The sequence below is a fragment of the Lissotriton helveticus genome, chromosome 7 (genome assembly GCF_964261635.1).
Source record: "Lissotriton helveticus chromosome 7, aLisHel1.1, whole genome shotgun sequence".
Classification (NCBI taxonomy): domain Eukaryota; kingdom Metazoa; phylum Chordata; class Amphibia; order Caudata; family Salamandridae; genus Lissotriton; species Lissotriton helveticus.
Genome location: NC_136068.1, coordinates 1,727,997,036 through 1,728,016,300, shown reverse-complemented (window position 1 = coordinate 1,728,016,300; position 19,265 = coordinate 1,727,997,036). Strand labels below are relative to the sequence as shown.

Genomic DNA, 19,265 nt, shown 5'->3' with positions numbered 1-19,265 from the left:
CTCAACACCCGCTCAGTCCACAAGCACGCCATCGAACTCTGGGACCTCCTCGACGCAACAGCACCGGACGTCGCCTTCCTCACGGAAACCTGGATGAACGCCTCCTCGGCCCCAGACATCGCCATAGCCATCCCGAATGGCTACAAGATCACCCGGAAGGACTGCGTCAACCAAACCGGAGGAGGAATCGCCATCATCTACAGGAACACCATCAACATCAAGACCAATGACGAAGACACACTCTCCACCGCCGAACACCTGCACTTCCAGATTCACACCAACCCCAAGACCACTCTTAGGGAAACACTTATCTACAGACCCCCGGGCCCGCGCATACAATTCAGCAAAACCATCGCCGACTTCATCAGCCCGCACGCCCTAGCCTCACCAGAATACATCCTGCTAGGGGACCTGAACTTCCACCTTGAGAAAAACAATGACAACAACACCACCACCCTGCTCGACAACCTTGACAACCTCGGACTCAAACAACTGGTGAACACCTCCACCCACCTAGCTGGCCACACGCTCGACCCCATCTTCTCCGCCAGAAACCACGTCTCCTTCAGCCACTCCACCAGGCTACACTGGACCGACCACAGATGCATCCACTTCACCTTCAATAAGACCACATCCCACCTCCGCATGCAACAAATCCCCCGCAGATGCTGGAGCAAAATCACCACAGACCACCTCCTCTCATCACTGAGCCGGAACCCGCCAACCGACACTGCAGACACCAACAACGCAGCCCACAACCTCGCACAGTGGATCACCAATTGCGCCGACGACCTCGCTCCACTGAAGAACCCCCCAGGTGAGTCCCGCAACAGGAAATCCTCATGGTTCACTGACGCCCTCAAAAACTCAAAGAAATCGGGCCGAACCCTCGAAAAAAACCTGGCGCCACGATCAGACTATCGAGAACATGACTACCCTCAAGAACGCCACTCGCGAACACCACCAGCTGATCCGCACCACCAAAAGAGCATCATTCAAAGAGCGGCTAGACAGCAACACCCACAACAGCAAGGAACTCTTCAGCATCGTCAAAGAGCTCTCCAACCCCAGCGCCAGCAACAACGACATCACACCATCACAAGACCTCTGCAACTCCCTCGCCACGTTCTTTCACCGCAAAATCGCAGACATACACGACAGCTTCGGACCCCAGACACCGCCTCCAGTCACCGAACCACCGCCCCCCACCACCATCCTCAGCACCTGGACCCCCATCAGCACTGATGACACCACTCACATCATGAACACCATCCACTCTGGCTCCCCCTTGGACCCGTGCCCCCATCACATCTTCAACAGAGCGGAACATCATAAACAACTCCTTCACGTCAGCCCCCTTCCCTGAGAGCTGGAAGCACACAGAAATCAACGTCCTCCTCAAGAAACCCACAGCGGACCCCAAAGACCTCAAGAACTTCCGCCCCATCTCTCTTCTTCCCTTCTCAGCAAAATTCATCGAGAAGACCGTCAATAAACATCTGACTGCTTTCCTCGAGGCAAACAACTCGCTCGACCCGTCCCAGTCCGGATTTTGAGCCAACCACAGCACCGAGACCGCCCTCATCGCAGCCACCGACGACATCAGGACCCTGATGGACAACGGAGAAACAACCGCTCTCATCCCCCTAGACCTCTCGGCTGCCTTCGACACCGTCTGCCACTGCACCATGATAACCCGCCTCTTCAACACAGGAATCCAAGGAAAGGCCCTGGACTGGATCACCTCGTTCCTCTTCGACAGAACCCAGAGTGTCCGCCTACCTCCTTTCCGATCAGCAGCCACCGAGATCATCTGCGGCGTACCCCAAGGGTACTCGCTCAGCCCAACCCTCTTCAACATCTACATGAGCCCCCTCGCACGCAAACACAACATCAACATCATCTCCTACGCCGATGACACCCAACTGATACTCTCCCTCACCAAAGACCCAGCCACCGCCAAAACCAACCTCCAGGAAGGAATGAAAGACGTCGCAGAATGGATGAAACTCAGTCGCCTGAAGTTGAACTCAGACAAGACGGAGGTCCTCATCCTCGGACAATCCCCTTCCGCCTGGGATGACTCCTGGTGGCCCACAGCACTGGGCGCCGCACCATAACCCACGGACCACGCACGCAACCTGGGATTCATCCTGGACTCCTCCCTCACAATGGCCAAGCAAGTCAACGCCATCTCGTCATCTTGATTCGTAAGATCTTTCGGTGGATCCCCACCGAAACCAGAAAAATCGTCACCCAGGCCCTCGTCACTAGCCGACTAGACTACGGAAACGCCCTATACACAGGAACCACAGCCAAACTTCAGAAACGACTCCAGCGCATACAGAACGCCTCCGCACAACTCATCCTCGACATCCACAGCCACATATCCCCCCAGCTGAGAAACCTGTACTGGCTCCCCGTCAGCAAGAGGATCAAGTTCAGGCTCCTCACCCACGCACACAAAGCACTCCATGACAGTGGCCCCGAATACCTCAACAACCGCCTCTCGTTCTACACCCCAACCCGCCAGATACGCTCTGCTAGCCTTGCCCTCGCCACCATCCCACGGATCCGAAGAACCACCACCGGAGGAAGATTGTTCTCTTACCTGGCAGCCAAAACATGAAACTTCCTCCCCACACACCTACGACTGACCGAGGACCATCTCACCTTCAGGAAACACCTCAAGACCAGGATCTTCGAGCAGTAGCGACTCCCTCCCCCCCTCCCTCCAGCGCCTTGAGACCCTCACGGGTGAGTAGCGCGCTCTATAAATTTACTGATTGATTGATTGATTGATTGACTACGTCCACAATTGAATGAGTTTTTCATAGAACAATGTCATGTGGCCACCAATCTATTGTGAGGCATCAAACCGTATGCTAGAACATTGGAGGCAGTGGATGAGTTTAGAGGATGTGTTGGGCCAGACTCAGTTAAAATCATAATATCCCCATCAAGTGTGACAATATTGTCAGAAATTGCCATTTTATGTTCTGTAACCCATCTGAAAATGCAGAGTATGCATTTTATGGAGATCATTTTGTTGTAATTATGGGAAGACTCCAGGATTATATAGTGAGGGTTTTGCAGTTGACAAGTCTGATAAAGGATTGATACTTGAGGAGCAATGGATTTTGGCTACCTGCAGTGGGAATGTGAGGGATCGATTTGTTAGCTGTGTGGCAGAGTTGACAGTGCTGCTGAAATGTTCTCAGGGAGTCAAGGAATGATGTGCTCATTGGTCAATATGGTGTATTTCCTTTCTGAGTTGGCAAGAGGGCTCAAAGTTGGCAAGCTATGAAGATGTAGTACCTAGAGATAACAGTGAGGCTTTGATTGTCTTGTTCAGGAAATATCTAGCAAAAGAAAACTCAGCAAAAATACAGTGTCATTCCTTAGAAATCTATCTGCATCAGAATGAAAAGGAGATAATGTTTGAGGACAGTGAATTAAAAGCAGAAGGAAGATTGAGTAAATATTTATAGTTGTTTAGGAGTAGCAAGCCAGAGTTAATTGTAGCTGTTAGTACCAGTACACCTAGGTTTAGTAAAAAAATGCCCTCTCTGTTTTTAGGTCTTTGGAAAAATAGAATATTTTACTATACGCTTGACGCTTCTAAAAATACGAAATTGAAAGTACTATAATTATTATTCCATCTTGGGTGTATTCTGTTTTTCAATCTCAGCATAGTAGAAATCAGTGGACCTTCAATCAGAGGTTACCTGTTGGGGCTTGTGCAGTTTCCTAACAACACTATAGATAGGCGACGAGTCCTCTCTTTTCAGCATTATACTGCTCCTGTTGTTGATGCAGGCCCTGCAACATTTGCAAATTGTGTTTTAGCAGGATATTCCATATCGTGGTGAAAAGCACAGCCACTGTCTTGAAAGAGCAACGAACACATTTCAACAAGGCCACCAGGTGAATTCATTATGCTTTGCAATGCAGTAGGAAATGTTGCTAGAACAATTCATGTTGGTAGGATGTTTTCAGTTCTTTTGTCAGAACACTCATTGTTTACAAATGATCATAGTCATTCAGTGATATGTTCAGTGATGTGTTGTTTTGTCTGGTGTGATGTTTTTCACTCTAGTTGAGAAAATGCTGATAAATGAAAGTTACATTCAATAGATGACTTTTAATAGGAGTTGAGGGTCAGAGGTAGCTACTAAAATACTCCAATATAAATGTTCTATAATGAGATGTTAAAAAAAAATAAAAGTGAGATAAAGCAGGTCTTTAATTTCCTGACCATGACTAGTGCACATGACCTGCAATGGCTGTTCCCCAGGGGTTACATTCAGGTATTTTTCGAATCCACACACATTCAACAAACACTCCGTCCATACTACACTTTCATGTCTAAAATCCTCATCACATACTCGCCCCATGTATGGACATTACAACCCACTGCTGCGTTTTTACATAATAGACAGTGCATATTTACAATGTCTTGCGCATCTCTGCAAATCAGAAGGGATGCACCAGAACAGATGCGAAACGCAATTCCACCATTGCGCCTCCACGGATGCGTCACATTTACAATGCGGCGCACCATGGCTCAAGGATGGGCAGATGCATGTCACATCTTGTGGCGTAAGGGCGGCGCATTGATGGAGTCGCATTGCAAGCGCGACACAACTCCAGCAATGCACAGGAGCAGCCCATACTTAACATGGTGCGTCACTCCTTCCGCCTGCTTCAAGCAAGCATAAGGGTTTGATGCAGCGGTGTCGTAAAACTGACTCAGTGAAATCTTGCAGATTTCACTGCGTCAGTTTTACAGGGCTTTCCTGCGATAGAACGCCCACCCTGTGCCGGAATGCCCACATGAAACCTGACGCAGGTTTCATGTGGCTCAGTGCTTTACAACATGACACATCTGCCTAGATGCGTCACGTTGTAAATAAGTCGCAACGTGGTGCATGATTTAGGCAGCCGCTGCGTCACAAAAGTGATGCCACAGCAGGGCAAATGTGTCGCAAAGGGCCTGTAAATCTGCCCCACAATCTATATTGCGGAGTAAAACTCACAGTGCCTGACCAGTGATCGACAATAGGTGAACTTTGAAACAAAACTGGTCAAAAATCCCATGCGGAGTTGTACGAAAGGATAAAGGTGAAAAATGGTAACAAATGAGATTAAGGGCCAGATGTAGGTCGCCCAATACCGGTCAGTAACGGCCGAAATCACCGAATTTCGGCCGTTACCGACCGGTATTGGGCTTTCCAGATGTAGGTGGCATTTTTTGTAGGATTCGGTATTTTACCGAATTGGTAATTTAAGGATTTGGTAAAATACCGAATTCTTAACATACCGATTCGGTAAATTACCGAATCCAGGATGTAGGGAGCACTTAAGTTAGTGCATTCCTCAGTCAAGGATTCGTTATTTACCACCAACTAGAAGTTGGTGGTAAATAATGAAAACCTTTGCAAAAGCATTTTTTTTGCTTTTCCAACAGTGCCATGTTGCAGACATACATGCCCTTAGGGCATGTATTTCTGCAACATGTGCACCCATACACAATTGAGGGGTGCAACAGGGTGTCAAAGTGACACACTGCCACCCTTCAATGTTTCCCCCTTTTACCGAAACGGTATTTACCGATTCGGTAATTGACATTCATTCCTATGGGCCTCCAGGCCTATAGGAATGAATGGCAATTACTGAATCGGTAAATACCGATTCGGTAATTACCAAAACTTACAGATTCGGTAATTGTTACAGAAAAATTACCTACATCCCATTTACCTGTTCTTAAATACCGAATCTGTATGATTCGGTAATTAAGAGTAGGTAAACTGGGATTACCTACATCTGGCCCTAAATGCTTCATTTAACAGCCCATTTTTTTCAAGGACATTAGCAAAAATGCCTCAAGATGTACAGTAAGTTAAGAATAAACAAAAAAAAATAAGCAAATTCTTCATGGTCTGCTTACCATACCCGACAAACTTCATGCACTTTTGAATGGGGTTCCCCAATAAATATTTGAAACACATGAGACGAAAAATACTTTTACAGCTCAATTCACCCCACCCTACAAAAATAGGGAAAATTCCAATTTCAAATATTCGTTTTTTGAAGATTGTCTGTCTTACTAATTAGACATGGATGTCAACTAAGAGAAAATCCATCAGCACAGACAGTATATCACACTCATTTTGAACTCTCTGCCACTGTGCACCAAACACATCCCATCAAATCCCTCCTAACTACTGCTCATGGGATAGGCAGAGGACAAGGAGGAATAACTGGAGAGAGAAAATGGGCTCCTAAAGCTGATACTGCCTACCTATGTCAAAGGGTAGCATGTACACTGCCAGAGATATCAAAGGACCAGCCAGGTAGAGCACTTGCAGCCCCAGGCTGTCCCTAATTGTTCTTCATGTTGTTGTCTGGGAAACCACTTGGAAGAAAAAATTATGAGGTAAAGAAAACTAAAAAAAGACTTAAACAGCAGATTTGGGTCACGCAGAATATATGGAATCAGCTTGCAAAAACTATATATGATTATGCAACGAATAGCTGTCACTGTACATCACAAAATACCTCCATAAAGTTTAAGAAATACCCATCACCAAACAGCAAGAACGTGGACTTTTTGAATAGGGAAATTATGTCTTGACATTAGTAGTAGATACATTCCAATTGTTAGACCTGACAGCCTTAGGGTGGTCTTCCCCCCCCCAATTTATAAGTAAATTGAATATGCCAAGTGGGTATGAGCCAATGTCAACGGGCCCGATTCACAGAACTAACTTACTTCAAAATACTAAATTTACTACTTTTGGTATTCACAGAAAGCATTTAGTAGTCTTAAATTAGGATTTTGTCCTAAATTAGGATTTTGTCTTATATTAGGATTTTGTCTTAAGTTAAATTTAAGACAAACTTAAGTTTGACTTAAGACAAAATCCTAATTTAAGACAAAATCCTAATTTAGGACAAAATCCTAATTTAAGACAAAATCCTAATTTAAGTAAAAATCCAAATTTAAGACAAAAATCCTAATTTAAGACTACTAAATGCCTTCTGTGAATACCAAAAGTGATAAGTTCAGGATTTTGTTGTAAGTTAGTTCTGTGAATCGGGCCCGTTGACATTGGCTCATACCCACTTGGCATATTTAATTTACTTATAAATCCCTAGTAAAGTGCACTACATGTGCCCAAGAAATGTAAATTAAATGCTACCAGTGGGCCTGCAGCACTGATTGTGCCACCCACATAAGTAGCCTTTTTACCATGTCTCCGGCCTGCCACTCACTGGTGTAATGAAACATTGAGAGGGGACCCCTGCAAGGTACGTGGAGTGCCCCCCTCCAGACTCAACCAGGAACTCTCCATTGTTGAGAGGGCTCGCAGGAGCTTGGGGGCCCCCACACCTCATGTACTGCGGGGGGCTGTGTTACACTACTGCTGCCACTGCAGAATCGTTGTGTGCATTTTTACACTACCATGCCGACCTAGCAAGTAAACCCTCTTGCCAGGCCTAAACTTTCCAAAACTACCATACATATACGTCACCCTTAAGGCAGGCCCTGCTATAACACACATGGCAGGGTAAAGTGCATTTAAAAGACAGGGCATATACTTTTAAACTTTACATCTTGGTAGTGGAAAAACTCCCAATTGAGTTTTTCACTACTGCAAGGCCTATCTCTCTCATAGGTTGAGAATGAGATTGGGATTACCTTATTACATTTTATAAGTGTAATTTCCAATTGCGGCAAGATGGCTGTTTCGAGTTTGGTGTCCCTGGAATCACAATTTACAATCATATCTGATGGTGAAGTAAAATTTTAAATTGCAAGTCTAAAAATGCCACTTTGGAAAGGGACATTTTCCTGTGCCTTCTGCCTGTCTCCAATACATGGTTGGGGTGGGTAATAATTGGGCTTTGTGCATTCCCTCTAGACAGTCACATACAAAATAAGCTTAGGTGTGCCTGATGGGCCATTCACTTCCTAATGGACCTTCACCTGGCTAAAGAATCTTCCTGGGCTGGATGGGAAGGTGAAGCTGATACCTGCACCTGAAAGGGCTGTGACTATCCCCACACACAGAGCTGCATACCCCCTATTGTGTGTCTGGAGCCAGGGCTAGAATGGTAGGAATCTTGTGCATTTCAAATCTTTTCTTTGAAGTCTTCCCCACTTCTAAGGCTTAATTGGATATAAGTACTGGACCCCAGACACCACCAACTCAGTACAATTTTTACGTGTGATTACTCTGCCAGGAAGAAGAACTGCTGTGCTGCTGAAACGACTGGCACTCTATTGGACTGCTGCTTTGCAGGACTCTTCCTTGCTGTGCTCCTGCCTTGCCTCGGTGAGACAGACTGGACCTGCATTACTTGTACCTATAGTGACTCCAAGGGCTTGCTGGCTTGCCTCCTGTTGCCTAAGTCTCAGCGACACAAATGACTTACAGACCACCTGCTCCAACCCCTGGGCTCATCTGCTTGTGACTTGTTGTTGCCACATGGTGCCACCCAGGGTTTGCTCCAGGTAAACCGACACATCCTCGCGGATCAATGCGTTGCCAGTGTTGGTGGAACAGGATCTGCACATCACACTCTGAACCACCACAATGCTTCAACCCTGACTGTGTGTAGAAGATTGAAGCATCAACTCTACAGCGTAGATAAATCGGGTGCATTGAATTCGGAATCAGCCCACTCCAGAACTGACACTCTTCTCACGGACCCGACGTATCACTGCATTTGTGTGGGGAACTCCGGCGGCAAACCTCAACAGCATGGGGATTATTGACTCATCTTGTGCTTTTGTTCGGCGGGCCCAACATGGATCCTATTTCCAGCCAGCGCTCCATCGTGGGAGGCCTAAACTCTTGACTTTGTCCTGGTCCAGAACTCACAATTAACTCTTTGAGGGCTTCTAAAATGCTTTAATAGCATTTAGTCTTTAGAAACATGAATATCTCAACTTTTATTGTTTCAATATTTGTTGTTGTTTTTATTTATTTATTAAAGTATAAACTATTGTTCCAACCTAGTCTGGAGTCTTTTTGTGGTGTTTTCACCGTGTTACGGGTTTAAGTGTTGCACAATACTTTACACATTGCCTCTTAAGTTAAGCCTGACTGCTCTGTGCTAAGCTACCACAGGATAATTTAGGGTGTGTTGGGACTTACTCTGACTGGGAATGTGGTGCTGCTTGGACAGGGTGAATACCTCGGCCAACTAGAGAGCCACTTACCGACACATAAGTTTCATCTCACATTATTTTTTAAGTCCACACATATTGTAACAAAATACGAGCTTCTTTATTATGAAAATACACTAATTCTAGATTTTTTTTGTCCCCATCAGTTTGTCAACTTCATACACATATACTAATCCATTCCACAAGCACCTGCTTGATATTTTTAATAACTAAGGGCAGATTTTCATGAGTATGGCTTAGTCACACAGCCTGCAATTTTAAAAATCATTGGCTGTGCAACTGTAAAACAACTTTGCGCACTATACAAATGTCACTGTGAGATAGCCTCAGTGGGAGCTGACAGTGCGCCCTGAGATCATTCCACTGATGCCTTCCTTATCTGGAAATATTGTGAAGCAGTACGAGTCCCTTTAAGAGACATAAGCTCCTTTTGGTTGAAAATTATTTACAATGTTGAGACCTGTCTTCCTTTCCTTTGCAGGCCTCAATTTGTTAATTGTCAACCATTTGTGGGTCACAACATGCCTCTGGCTTATTGATGTTCATGAGTCAGGTTTCTTTGTGACTTTCTTTGAGTATACCTTCTGAATTGGTGCTGAAAAGTAAACAAGTCACCTCGCTAAGGCAGCCCTGTTTAAAAAACATTTGGAGTGCAATGCGTACTTTCGAGTTAGGGAGCAGGTCACTGAATATCGGGCCCCTCCTCCATCATGTGCTCAGGTATCACATCATATTATACCACTTTTGGAGAAGTCCATACCTCCATCATTGTGTACAGGAGGGTTCTGCAGTAGCAGTGGTTGGCAATGTGTATTGCTGGACTTACAAAAACAGTGTAAGTTACTACAAATGTATAAGTTACTGCAAAAGTGTGGCTTGTATCAAAATATAGTAAATGTACTCCAAAGTAAAAATTTACTCAAAAGTGTATGTTGCCTTTGTGAATCAGGCCCTATGGGAGGAAGTTTAATTCTGCAAACAAAATCCTAGATTAGGCATAGAATGTAGCATCCACAAATACATTTGGTTGCATGTCCTTTTCTCTTTCTGAAAAGCTGAGGCCTGGGAGCCTCCCAGGATAGTCAATATTAACTTAGTATTTATTTATTTTATTTTAGAAGTTTTATATAGCGCTGGCCTGACCCGAGGGTATCGGAGCGCTTTACAGAAGATACTTTTCAGAGATTCACAACAAACAAGACAAGAGAATGAAACAATAACATTGCAGGACGTTGTTGAGGGGTCTACTTCTTAGTCATGGGAACATCTGTTTCGTAGTCTTGAGAAAATGATGTTGGAGCAGTGCGGGGTGTCTGTTACCCCACTCCGAGTGCTCCTATCGACTCCCTAGGGCGTGATTGAGGAACAGGATTTTGAGTTGGCTTTTGAATTTTACAAAAGAGGGAATGGTTCTGATATGAGGGGGAATGGAGTTCCAGATTTTGGGCGCACTTCCGGCAAAGGATCGATTCGCAGTTTTGAGTTTTTGAGTTTTTGGAGGGATGAGAAGGAGGGAGTTTGAGCTTCTGAGGTTCCTGGCCTGACCTGCTTTTTTGAGTTTGGCATACAGGTATTCGGGTTGGCCGGTATGTAGGGCTTTATGAGTGAGGCAGGCTGTCCTGAAGCTGATCTGCATTTCAACTGGGAGCCACTTAAGTTCTTTGAATGCAGGGGAGATGTGGTCGAATTTCTTGATTCCGGTGACCATTCTGGTGGCCACATTCAGAGTTGTTTTCATTGGAGCTTGGTGCGACTTTGCAATTTCTGAGAGGACTGCGTTCCCATAGTCCAGTCTTGACAGTACCAGTGTTTGAGTGGCCTGTTTGAGATCACTGGGCGGAATGAAAGGTTTTATTTTGTACAGTAGTGTAAGGTTAAGGAAAGCACTCTTGGCCGAATTCTTGATGTGTCTGGTCATGTTTAGTTTCGGGTCTAGTGTGATGCCTAGTGATTTGACAGAGTCAGCTAGGGTGAGATTCCCGTTGAGGGCATCCACGGCCTTTAACCATTCAACAATTTGAGGGTTCTCCTCCTTGTTCGAAATGAGAAGTATCTCAGTTTTGGCGGGGTTTAGTTTAAGATGATTCGATGACAGCCAGTGTTGGACATCTCTCAGTACATCATTGAGTCTTTGAATGTCACTGAGGGAGGTGGTTTCCAGATATATCTGAGTATCGTCTGTGTAAAGATGGAAACAGATGTTGGCTGCTTTGAGTAGTTTGGTGAGAGGTTCAATCTAGATGTTAAAGAGTTGCGGGGAGAGCACTGAGCCTTGAGGGACTCCCTTGTTGACAGGGTGAGTGTCAGAAGCAAAGTTTTTAATTTGTATTTCTTTAGTGCGATTGTGCTGGAAGGAGGAAAACCATTGGGGGACCGCCTCACCAAGACCGGCTCTTTCTTGGAGCGCCCTAATGAGGAATTTGTGGTCTACTGTGTCAAATGCTTCCGATAGGTCAAGGAGAATGAGGCGGCAGCACTGGTCAAAGTCTAGTGAATTGTGGATATCGTTGATGATGTTGAGGATCGCAGTTTCTGTGCTACAGCCTTTTCTGAAGCCAGATTGGTGGGAGTCCAAGAGGTTGATGTTATCCAGGTGTTGGGTTATCTGTTAGAGTATGCACTTTTGTAGGATTTTGGACAGAAGGGGTAGGTTAAATACAGGTCTAAAGTTATTCAAATCTGCTGTGTCAAGGCCGGATTTCTTCAGTACGGCAGTCTGGAACATCTCCATTTTTCATGGAGCTATTTATTATTGTGCACCAAAGCAGTGCTAGGGAGTGCTTTAGCTTTTTGGTTAGTAGAGGTGGAATGGGGTCAAGGACATGAGAAGAGGGTTTGGAGGAGGAGATCTTAGCAAGGAGGGCATGACGCTTGGAGAAGGACTTAAGTAACTTATTTTTAGTCTTCATTCTGAAAAACTTTACACCTGATGTGGTTAGATTAATTGTTGTTTCTTAAAATGATAGCATAAGCATTTGAACACAAATAAAGTGATCTGTCAATGGTTTGAACATATCACTGAAAGTACGCTCTGCGAAATCGTTCCTGCATAGAATAGCCAGAATTTCTTACTGTGATCTTATAATACTCTTGCCAGGTTTAATGCTTTTGTGTATTGGAGGACTCAATGATCTGAAACAGATATTTCTTCCATGACCATGATAAGTGCCATTTTTGCTGTCAGAGTCAGTGTCTTACCTGTGCTTGCTTTCTAGACAGTATTCAGCATCTCTATAATATTTAAAATCTTATCAGTGATAACAGCTATTCAAGATTCAAGCTGTAAATGTACTTAAAGGCGAGACTACATCCCTAACATCATTTATCCATGCACAGCAGTGCTCTCCTGCAAAGGTTTTCTGTTCCTATTAACCTAACAGCCAAAGAAAGAAACATCTGTCTGTCCTGCACTAGCTTTCCAACTCTCTATATGTTTTGGAACCAGTATGGAACAGGAACCGAATCCTTTCCTAGGATCTTAACACATTTTTTGTTGAATGATGAAAGATAATGAAGCTCTGTGGTCCTGTGAGTGTTGCACACTGTCCATCTTGGTCCTTCTGCTACTACTACTACTACTGGCTACCTCATTTTAATATTATTATGTGTTGATAGCCTTTCAGTCACAAGGGAGAGAATTAAATATAACTATTAGTTCTTTCCATGGGTTCTTCATAGTAATAGTTGATCTTAGTACAACTAGTAGCACTGAAGAACTGCCATGGTCATATGTCTCTTCTGCTGTTATTGTTGCCACTGGCAACCAGTGCAAAGGCACATTTCCACTTCCACTACAAACAACGCTTAGCCAAAGATACCACCTACTGCCACACAGGGGTTCTGCTTATGAAAAGTTTCCGGATCCAGTCGGACACCTGGGGATGATTCTAAGGTGAGGAATCTGCAGCTAGAAGTCTCTATCAGAAAATGTGGCAACACATTGTCAACAATGCACTTCATTTTTGTTCTTCCATGGCATATTTTACAGGGGATTTATGATTCATTGAATAATTTCACAATCAGCTTGCTTCGACTGTTTAAAAAGAAAAGTATAAAGCTCTGTTTCTTTTGCGACAAGCCAACAAGCACTCCATTGTGAATCGCTGCAGCTTCATTACACAGGCGACTGCGGAGAGGAAAGAAAACAAAAAAATAAACACAACATCACATTATTTTCTTCCTCAGGCTGCATTGAGAAGAGGATATCTGTTAAGGTTTGACGGAGCCTAACCTTGTCAGCCTCTACAACTACACTTCAAAAATGCATTTTTAAACTTTAGAAAACTGCAATATATAACTACAGGAGCGCAATAAACACTATATAAAATAATATTTTTAAATTATATAAAAATAATATTGTTCAACATTTTTTGTACATATGGTAGGTTATAACTTTGAGAAAGCAAGTTGTGAAAGGGTATTAGAGGTATATATAACATAAAATTATAGATGGTGACCATCGGACTTCTGAGCGACGTAGGCAAATTGAGTTTTTCTTTTTTTGCCTATAATGTCACTCAGATTCCCTAAGAGAAAAACATCTTCATAAGTGTTGGTTACTCATCAATAATTCTGTATATGTCATAATGACCTTGAGGTCAATCTGTAAATAAAGCAGACAGTGTTACACATTGATGCCATTTCCCATTGAAATGGTAAGAAAAGGTGCAGTGCTGTAAATGTTCCGATATTAAGTTACTGGAAATTTTCTGCTCTGCGCCATTAAAACATCCACAGTGTTAGTATCAGTCGAAGCCATGACAAAGCATGCTGTGCGGTTTCAATTTCTGGTACTATGCGAGCGGGTTCTGGAAGCCCTTTTTTGCCAGATAAAAAACACGTTGCTGTTACGATTTGCCAAAATGACATTGCTTTCAGTGAGAGTATCAATAACCCAGTCACTTTTTGTTTATTAACTTGAGAGGTCCCTGTTTGGAGTTTAGATCATTTCATCCTTTTTAATCCAGCTGGAATGCCTTGCTGTGGGATTTGTGGATACTTTAAAGCAAGAGCTGTCTTTTCTGTTTTGGAGAAATAAATCCATTCTTTGAGCCAGTAAGGCCTTGAATGGCTAAACAGATGGAACAAAATGTGTAGACTGTTATGCTGCATTATTTTTGTGGTGCATACACCCTTACAACACAACACATAGTTAGTTTTAATAGTAGGGGACTAATGAACGAAATAAAGTAAACATAAAACCATCATGGAAAAGGTATTGTTTGTCCATTCTTTGCTCATCATACTCATCCTCATGTGGACGGTGTAACCATTGTTTCAGTATAGACACCCTCCTAGAAAGGTAATGGCCACAGAAGAATTCAGTAAGTAGCCTCTTTTCAATACTATGAATCAATCCATGAATGGTTTCCGTCTACATTGCCGCTGATGGGACCTCAGCTATAGTCCTCCTGGTCGACTTCTTAGTGATCCTCATGGTTCCCTTGTTTTGGTCCTATGAGCTATGACTTCTTCATTTTGATCTAGTTACCATGTCCCTGGTCTGGTCCTCCTGGCCCTTTATAGCTGGTCCTTCTGGTCTTCCTTGCCTTGGTTCCCCTGGCATTTATCTTCCTGGATATGTCCTCCTTATCATGGTGCTTTTGCTTCTGGGCCTGCTAGTACTTTGTTTCTCCTTCCACTTGTGCTCATGGTCCTCTTAGACCTGACAGCCTAGGCCTTTTAGCCACCTTATTGTGGTCTTCATGAATATAGCATGCTACAATGCATGCTTTTGCATCGCATTCTGTAACAACGCAGTCGTTACAACGACCCGTTGTTACAACGCGATGCCATTACATCGCAAGTCATTAGATCGACTTGCACTAGAATTTGAATTTGAATTTAAAAACATTTATAAAGCGCTCATATACCTAGCGGTTTCTTGGCGCTAGAGAACAATTTGAACCTGAATGGGAACTACAGGAGAGCTAAGCTGGAAAGGCTTGCAGGAAGAGGTGAGTCTTAAGAGCCTTACGGAAATCAGGGTAAAGCGGAATGGATCTGATAGCTGAGGGAAGGGAATTCCAGAAGATGGGACCAAGGACAGCAAATGTTGCCCCGCCCATCCTCTTCTTCCTAAAACGAGGAACTGATAGCAATGACTGGGAGGAGGAGCGAAGCTCCCTTAGCGATGTATAGCTGGAGATTGCAGAGTTTATGAAGGCTGGAGCGGTTCTGGCACGAGCCTGGAACGTCGTGCAACCAAGTTTGAAGAGGGCCCGTTCCCTAATAGGCAACCAATGCAAGTTCTTTAATACAGGGGTAGCGTGATGGAACTTAGGGAGACCATAGATGAGGCGGGCCGCTTGGTTCTGAACCAGCTGTAGGCGTCGGAGGGCATAGGCTGGAGCACCATTGTACAGGATGTTGCCGTAGTCCAGCCTCGAGAGTACCATAGCAATCATAATGAGCTTTAGAGCAGAGGGGGAGAAGAATCTGGAAATTTTTCGAATAATACGGAGGGTGAAGAAGCAAGAGGATACCACCGTGCTGACCTGGGAGTGCAGGGTGAGATTTTGATTTAACGTGATCCCAAGTGTTTTAACGGAACAAGAAGGAGAAGGGGGGGAACCAAATGAAGGGGGCCAAAACGTGGGGGTCCTGGGACTGGATGCACCACCCGTCAAAATCAGCTAGATGGTGCTCCAATATTAGGAATAGTATAATTTACTATTCCAACTCCACCCTGCGCAACAGTAGGGAAGGTGTTGAAGCGCCATCTAGTGCAAGTCGATCTATTGACTTGCGATGTAATGGCATCGCGTTGTAACAATGGGTCGTTGTAACGACTGTGTTGTTACAGAAGACGATGTAACAACCGCGTTGTTAAGGTTGTTTACCAGTCTTCATGGTCATGTTCCTCCCCTGATGGTCATTCTGTATCTCTGGGTGCCCCTGGTTCTGGCCTGCCTAGTCCTGGTCCTATTTTTTCCTCATGGGTTTTATCTCCCTGGACCTGGTTCTCCTAGACTTGCCACTCCTCACCCTGGTTTTCCTCATTTAGGGTTATGTTGTAAATTAGTTCTTCATGTAACATGGCTGACAGTGGTCGTTAGCCCTTCGTTTGAGTTCTTACCTCCTTAGCCTCACAGAATACCTATGTATGTTCTAACTTGTACTGGAGTGTTCCACTCTTGTCAGTTGATGGTCTGGTCAGCTGGCGAGGTGTGTGCAACTCGCACTAAGAACCCACGGCGGTCCACCCATCTGCTGCCAGTAACGTGATCAAAAGAAACAAGAAACCGGAAAAACAAGGGAAAACTCAAAAGAAACGAAACCAAGAAAAGAAAAGTGTACCTTCCACAACCGTGAGTCAATTGCTAATCCCTGGCAGCACCTCGCACTAAGAATCCACAGCAGTACATCCATCTACTGCCAGCAATGTGGCCACAAGAAGGATAAAACCTCAAAAACGAGAGAATACTAAAGAAAAATAAACGAAGAAACCCATCTACTGCCCATATCATTAACAAAAAGAAACTGCTAACCTGAGTAATGTGTTGAAACCTGCGACAAGTATTTCCCAGCTGTTTCCAGAAACAAAATAACCTAGAGGAACACTGGAAAAAGAATACAATTGCAGGTACCAGTTGCAAATACTCTGCTGCCAGGAAAAATAAACAAACATCCTACGTGACTCGTCTGAATCATGAGACAGTTACTTGTCAAAGCTTATTTATCCCTGCATGCGTCATTTAAACTGTTCGCCACTTGATGGTGTATTTACACTATGAAATTGTCAAGCTAGAGCAAAATTAAAACCCCAACGCTAATAAATCCTGTTTGAAAGTGACCATTATCATCATTGAAGGAGTTCATTGGGGGCAAAGATCGGGCCCGGTTTGAATGTCAAGAGATAGGCCCCGGTGGGTACATCAGGCGCTCTAAAGACGTGCACCTGAGACGTGTTGATCGGGGATAAGCATCAAGCCCCGGTTGTACAGCACTTGAAAATCTCGAAGAGCACCCAGGACTGTAGTACCTGTAAAGCATGGAGGCATCTGCTGAACTGTTCATCTTCAACTTGGAGCGGAAAGTGATGGTGGACGTAAATGGATTAAAGGAAGTGAACTCTCTCTTCCTGTTTTTGCTGGTCAAGGACAGATCATGTTTTTGTCAGTCTAAGGGGAGTAGGTGGTGGTGATACCTATTAGTTGTTTTGGGTGATGTGTCTCACCTCTCACTTCACTGTTAACACTCTTTGCCCTTCGCTCATAACACTCTTTGCCCCTAAATGCTTGTTTACCTTCACAAACTAAAAAATAGTTCAAGAAGTCGTAGACTTCCCATCTGTCTTAATTATCATGGTTGTTGTCTCCCATACATTAAGCTTCATTTTTGTGATTTGTTTATTTATTTATTTTTTCTGTAAAGGAGGAAGATGTGTTGTAAATTAGTTCTTCATGTAACATGGCTGACAGTGGTCGTTAGCCCTTCCTTTGTGTTCTTACCTCCTTAGCCTCACAGAAAACCTATGTGTATTCTATCCTATATTGGAGTGTTCCACTCTTGTCAGTTGATGGTCTGGGAGGCCGGTGAGGTGTGCGCTCAGCTGTGTTCTACAATAAATCTACATGTAACTAACTAGAAGTGTCCTGAGATTTATCTACAACAGGTTACCTTAAGCTCTCCCAGTAATGGTCCTCAGGAATTCCTGCCTAGTGTCCTGACCTGACCAAGGATTAGGGCCAGTGCCACAGGAGGGTCATGAGGACCAGTACCAGGGCAATCACGTGGACAGATAGCAAGTGCTGGAATATTGAAAGGAGGGACAGTGACCCCAGTACCAGGTAGACCAGCAGGAATATGACCAGGGAGACTAGAACTATGAGTTCCAAGTCCAGGAGTGCCTTGCTGTCCAATCCTACTGGCTCTCATTGTCCTGATCCCTAAGGTGGCCCTTGTTCTCCTTTGGTTCCTTCTCCTGCCAATAGTTCTCATCCTACTGGAAACCTATGGCAAGGTCAGTCAAGAATGGTGATGCCTAAATCCTGTTACTTGGAAATGATTGTCTTTTACCCTACTGGATTTTGAGGACCACAGCGTCAGGCTTAGGAAAGAAGGCAGTGTACAGACATTGAAAGGCCTTGGCTTTTGGCCACAATATAAGATCCAATGAGGCCAAGAATAGATAGTCTGGAAAACAGAATTGTGGAAGCTTGAGGAATTAGATCTAATCTTCCTCACTTTGGTTTTTGTGGGGGCATTTTTTGGGTAAGAGTGGCAAAGCCATTAAATAGGGTTTTATTAACAAGAGTATGATGCCTGGCAACATCTTTCCGGTGTTTTTACTCCGTTTTGATTTTGCTTACTTTGTGACTCCTTCTTTTGTCCCTGTACTCTGTTGGTTTCTCCCCTTTTCAGCTCCGTAAGTCTTTGTTACCTCCCTTTGTTACTCCCCTTGTCATCACATGCCCTCTTTGGGCATATGCACTTTCAGTCTTATCCGAGACCTCCTTCCCCATTATTTTACCGTTCTTCTACCAAGCTGGTGCATTGTCACGCTGCTCATTGTACACAGCTCTGGTTATGTACCCTGGTGTCATGCTGATTTTGTGTTCTGAATGCCGGTGAACAGTGAGTTTTTCTGTGTGTTTTGTTCCTGTTACACACCAATGGTTCTGAGAAGACAGGGCTGCTGTTGGAAGTGGCATACCAAAACTTGTGGGGGCGAACTGCACAGTACATGGTAGCGGGCCTCTCTTCCCAGCCCACTACCTACCACCTTTGCTGAGGGGCCCTCCTGGAGCTCGGGCCCCACCACCTCCACCGTTTGGGCTGCAGGGGCTTATGTTACACCTTTAGCTATTGGCACCTTTCTAAATCAGTGATGTCTCGTGTTTTTATCCCTTTCCCCTTTTTTCTCCAGATTCCTATCTGACGTATTTGTGCATCATAGTTTGGTTAGAACAGGTGGACATTTGGGTTCCATGTGAGATATCTTTACACATCCCTTAATCCTGACAAGAATTATTTTACACGTAGAATCAACATGATACACATTTGCTGCATTTTAGTGGTTAGAACAAAAAAACGGTTATTTGTTATGTCCCTCTCCTCTGTT

General features: G+C 44.3%; 1 protein-coding gene across 1 annotated transcript in view; it reads right to left on the bottom strand.

The window, feature by feature from the left end:
• Window positions 1-19,265, bottom strand: part of LOC144767653 (B-cell receptor CD22-like) — a 324,333-nt gene that overhangs the window by 8,749 nt on the left and 296,319 nt on the right. Inside the window, exon 13 of the mRNA XM_078651050.1 lies at window positions 3,729-3,822. Within this exon, the coding sequence (XP_078507176.1) occupies window positions 3,729-3,822 (94 nt within the window). The remainder of the gene's footprint in view (window positions 1-3,728; window positions 3,823-19,265) is intronic.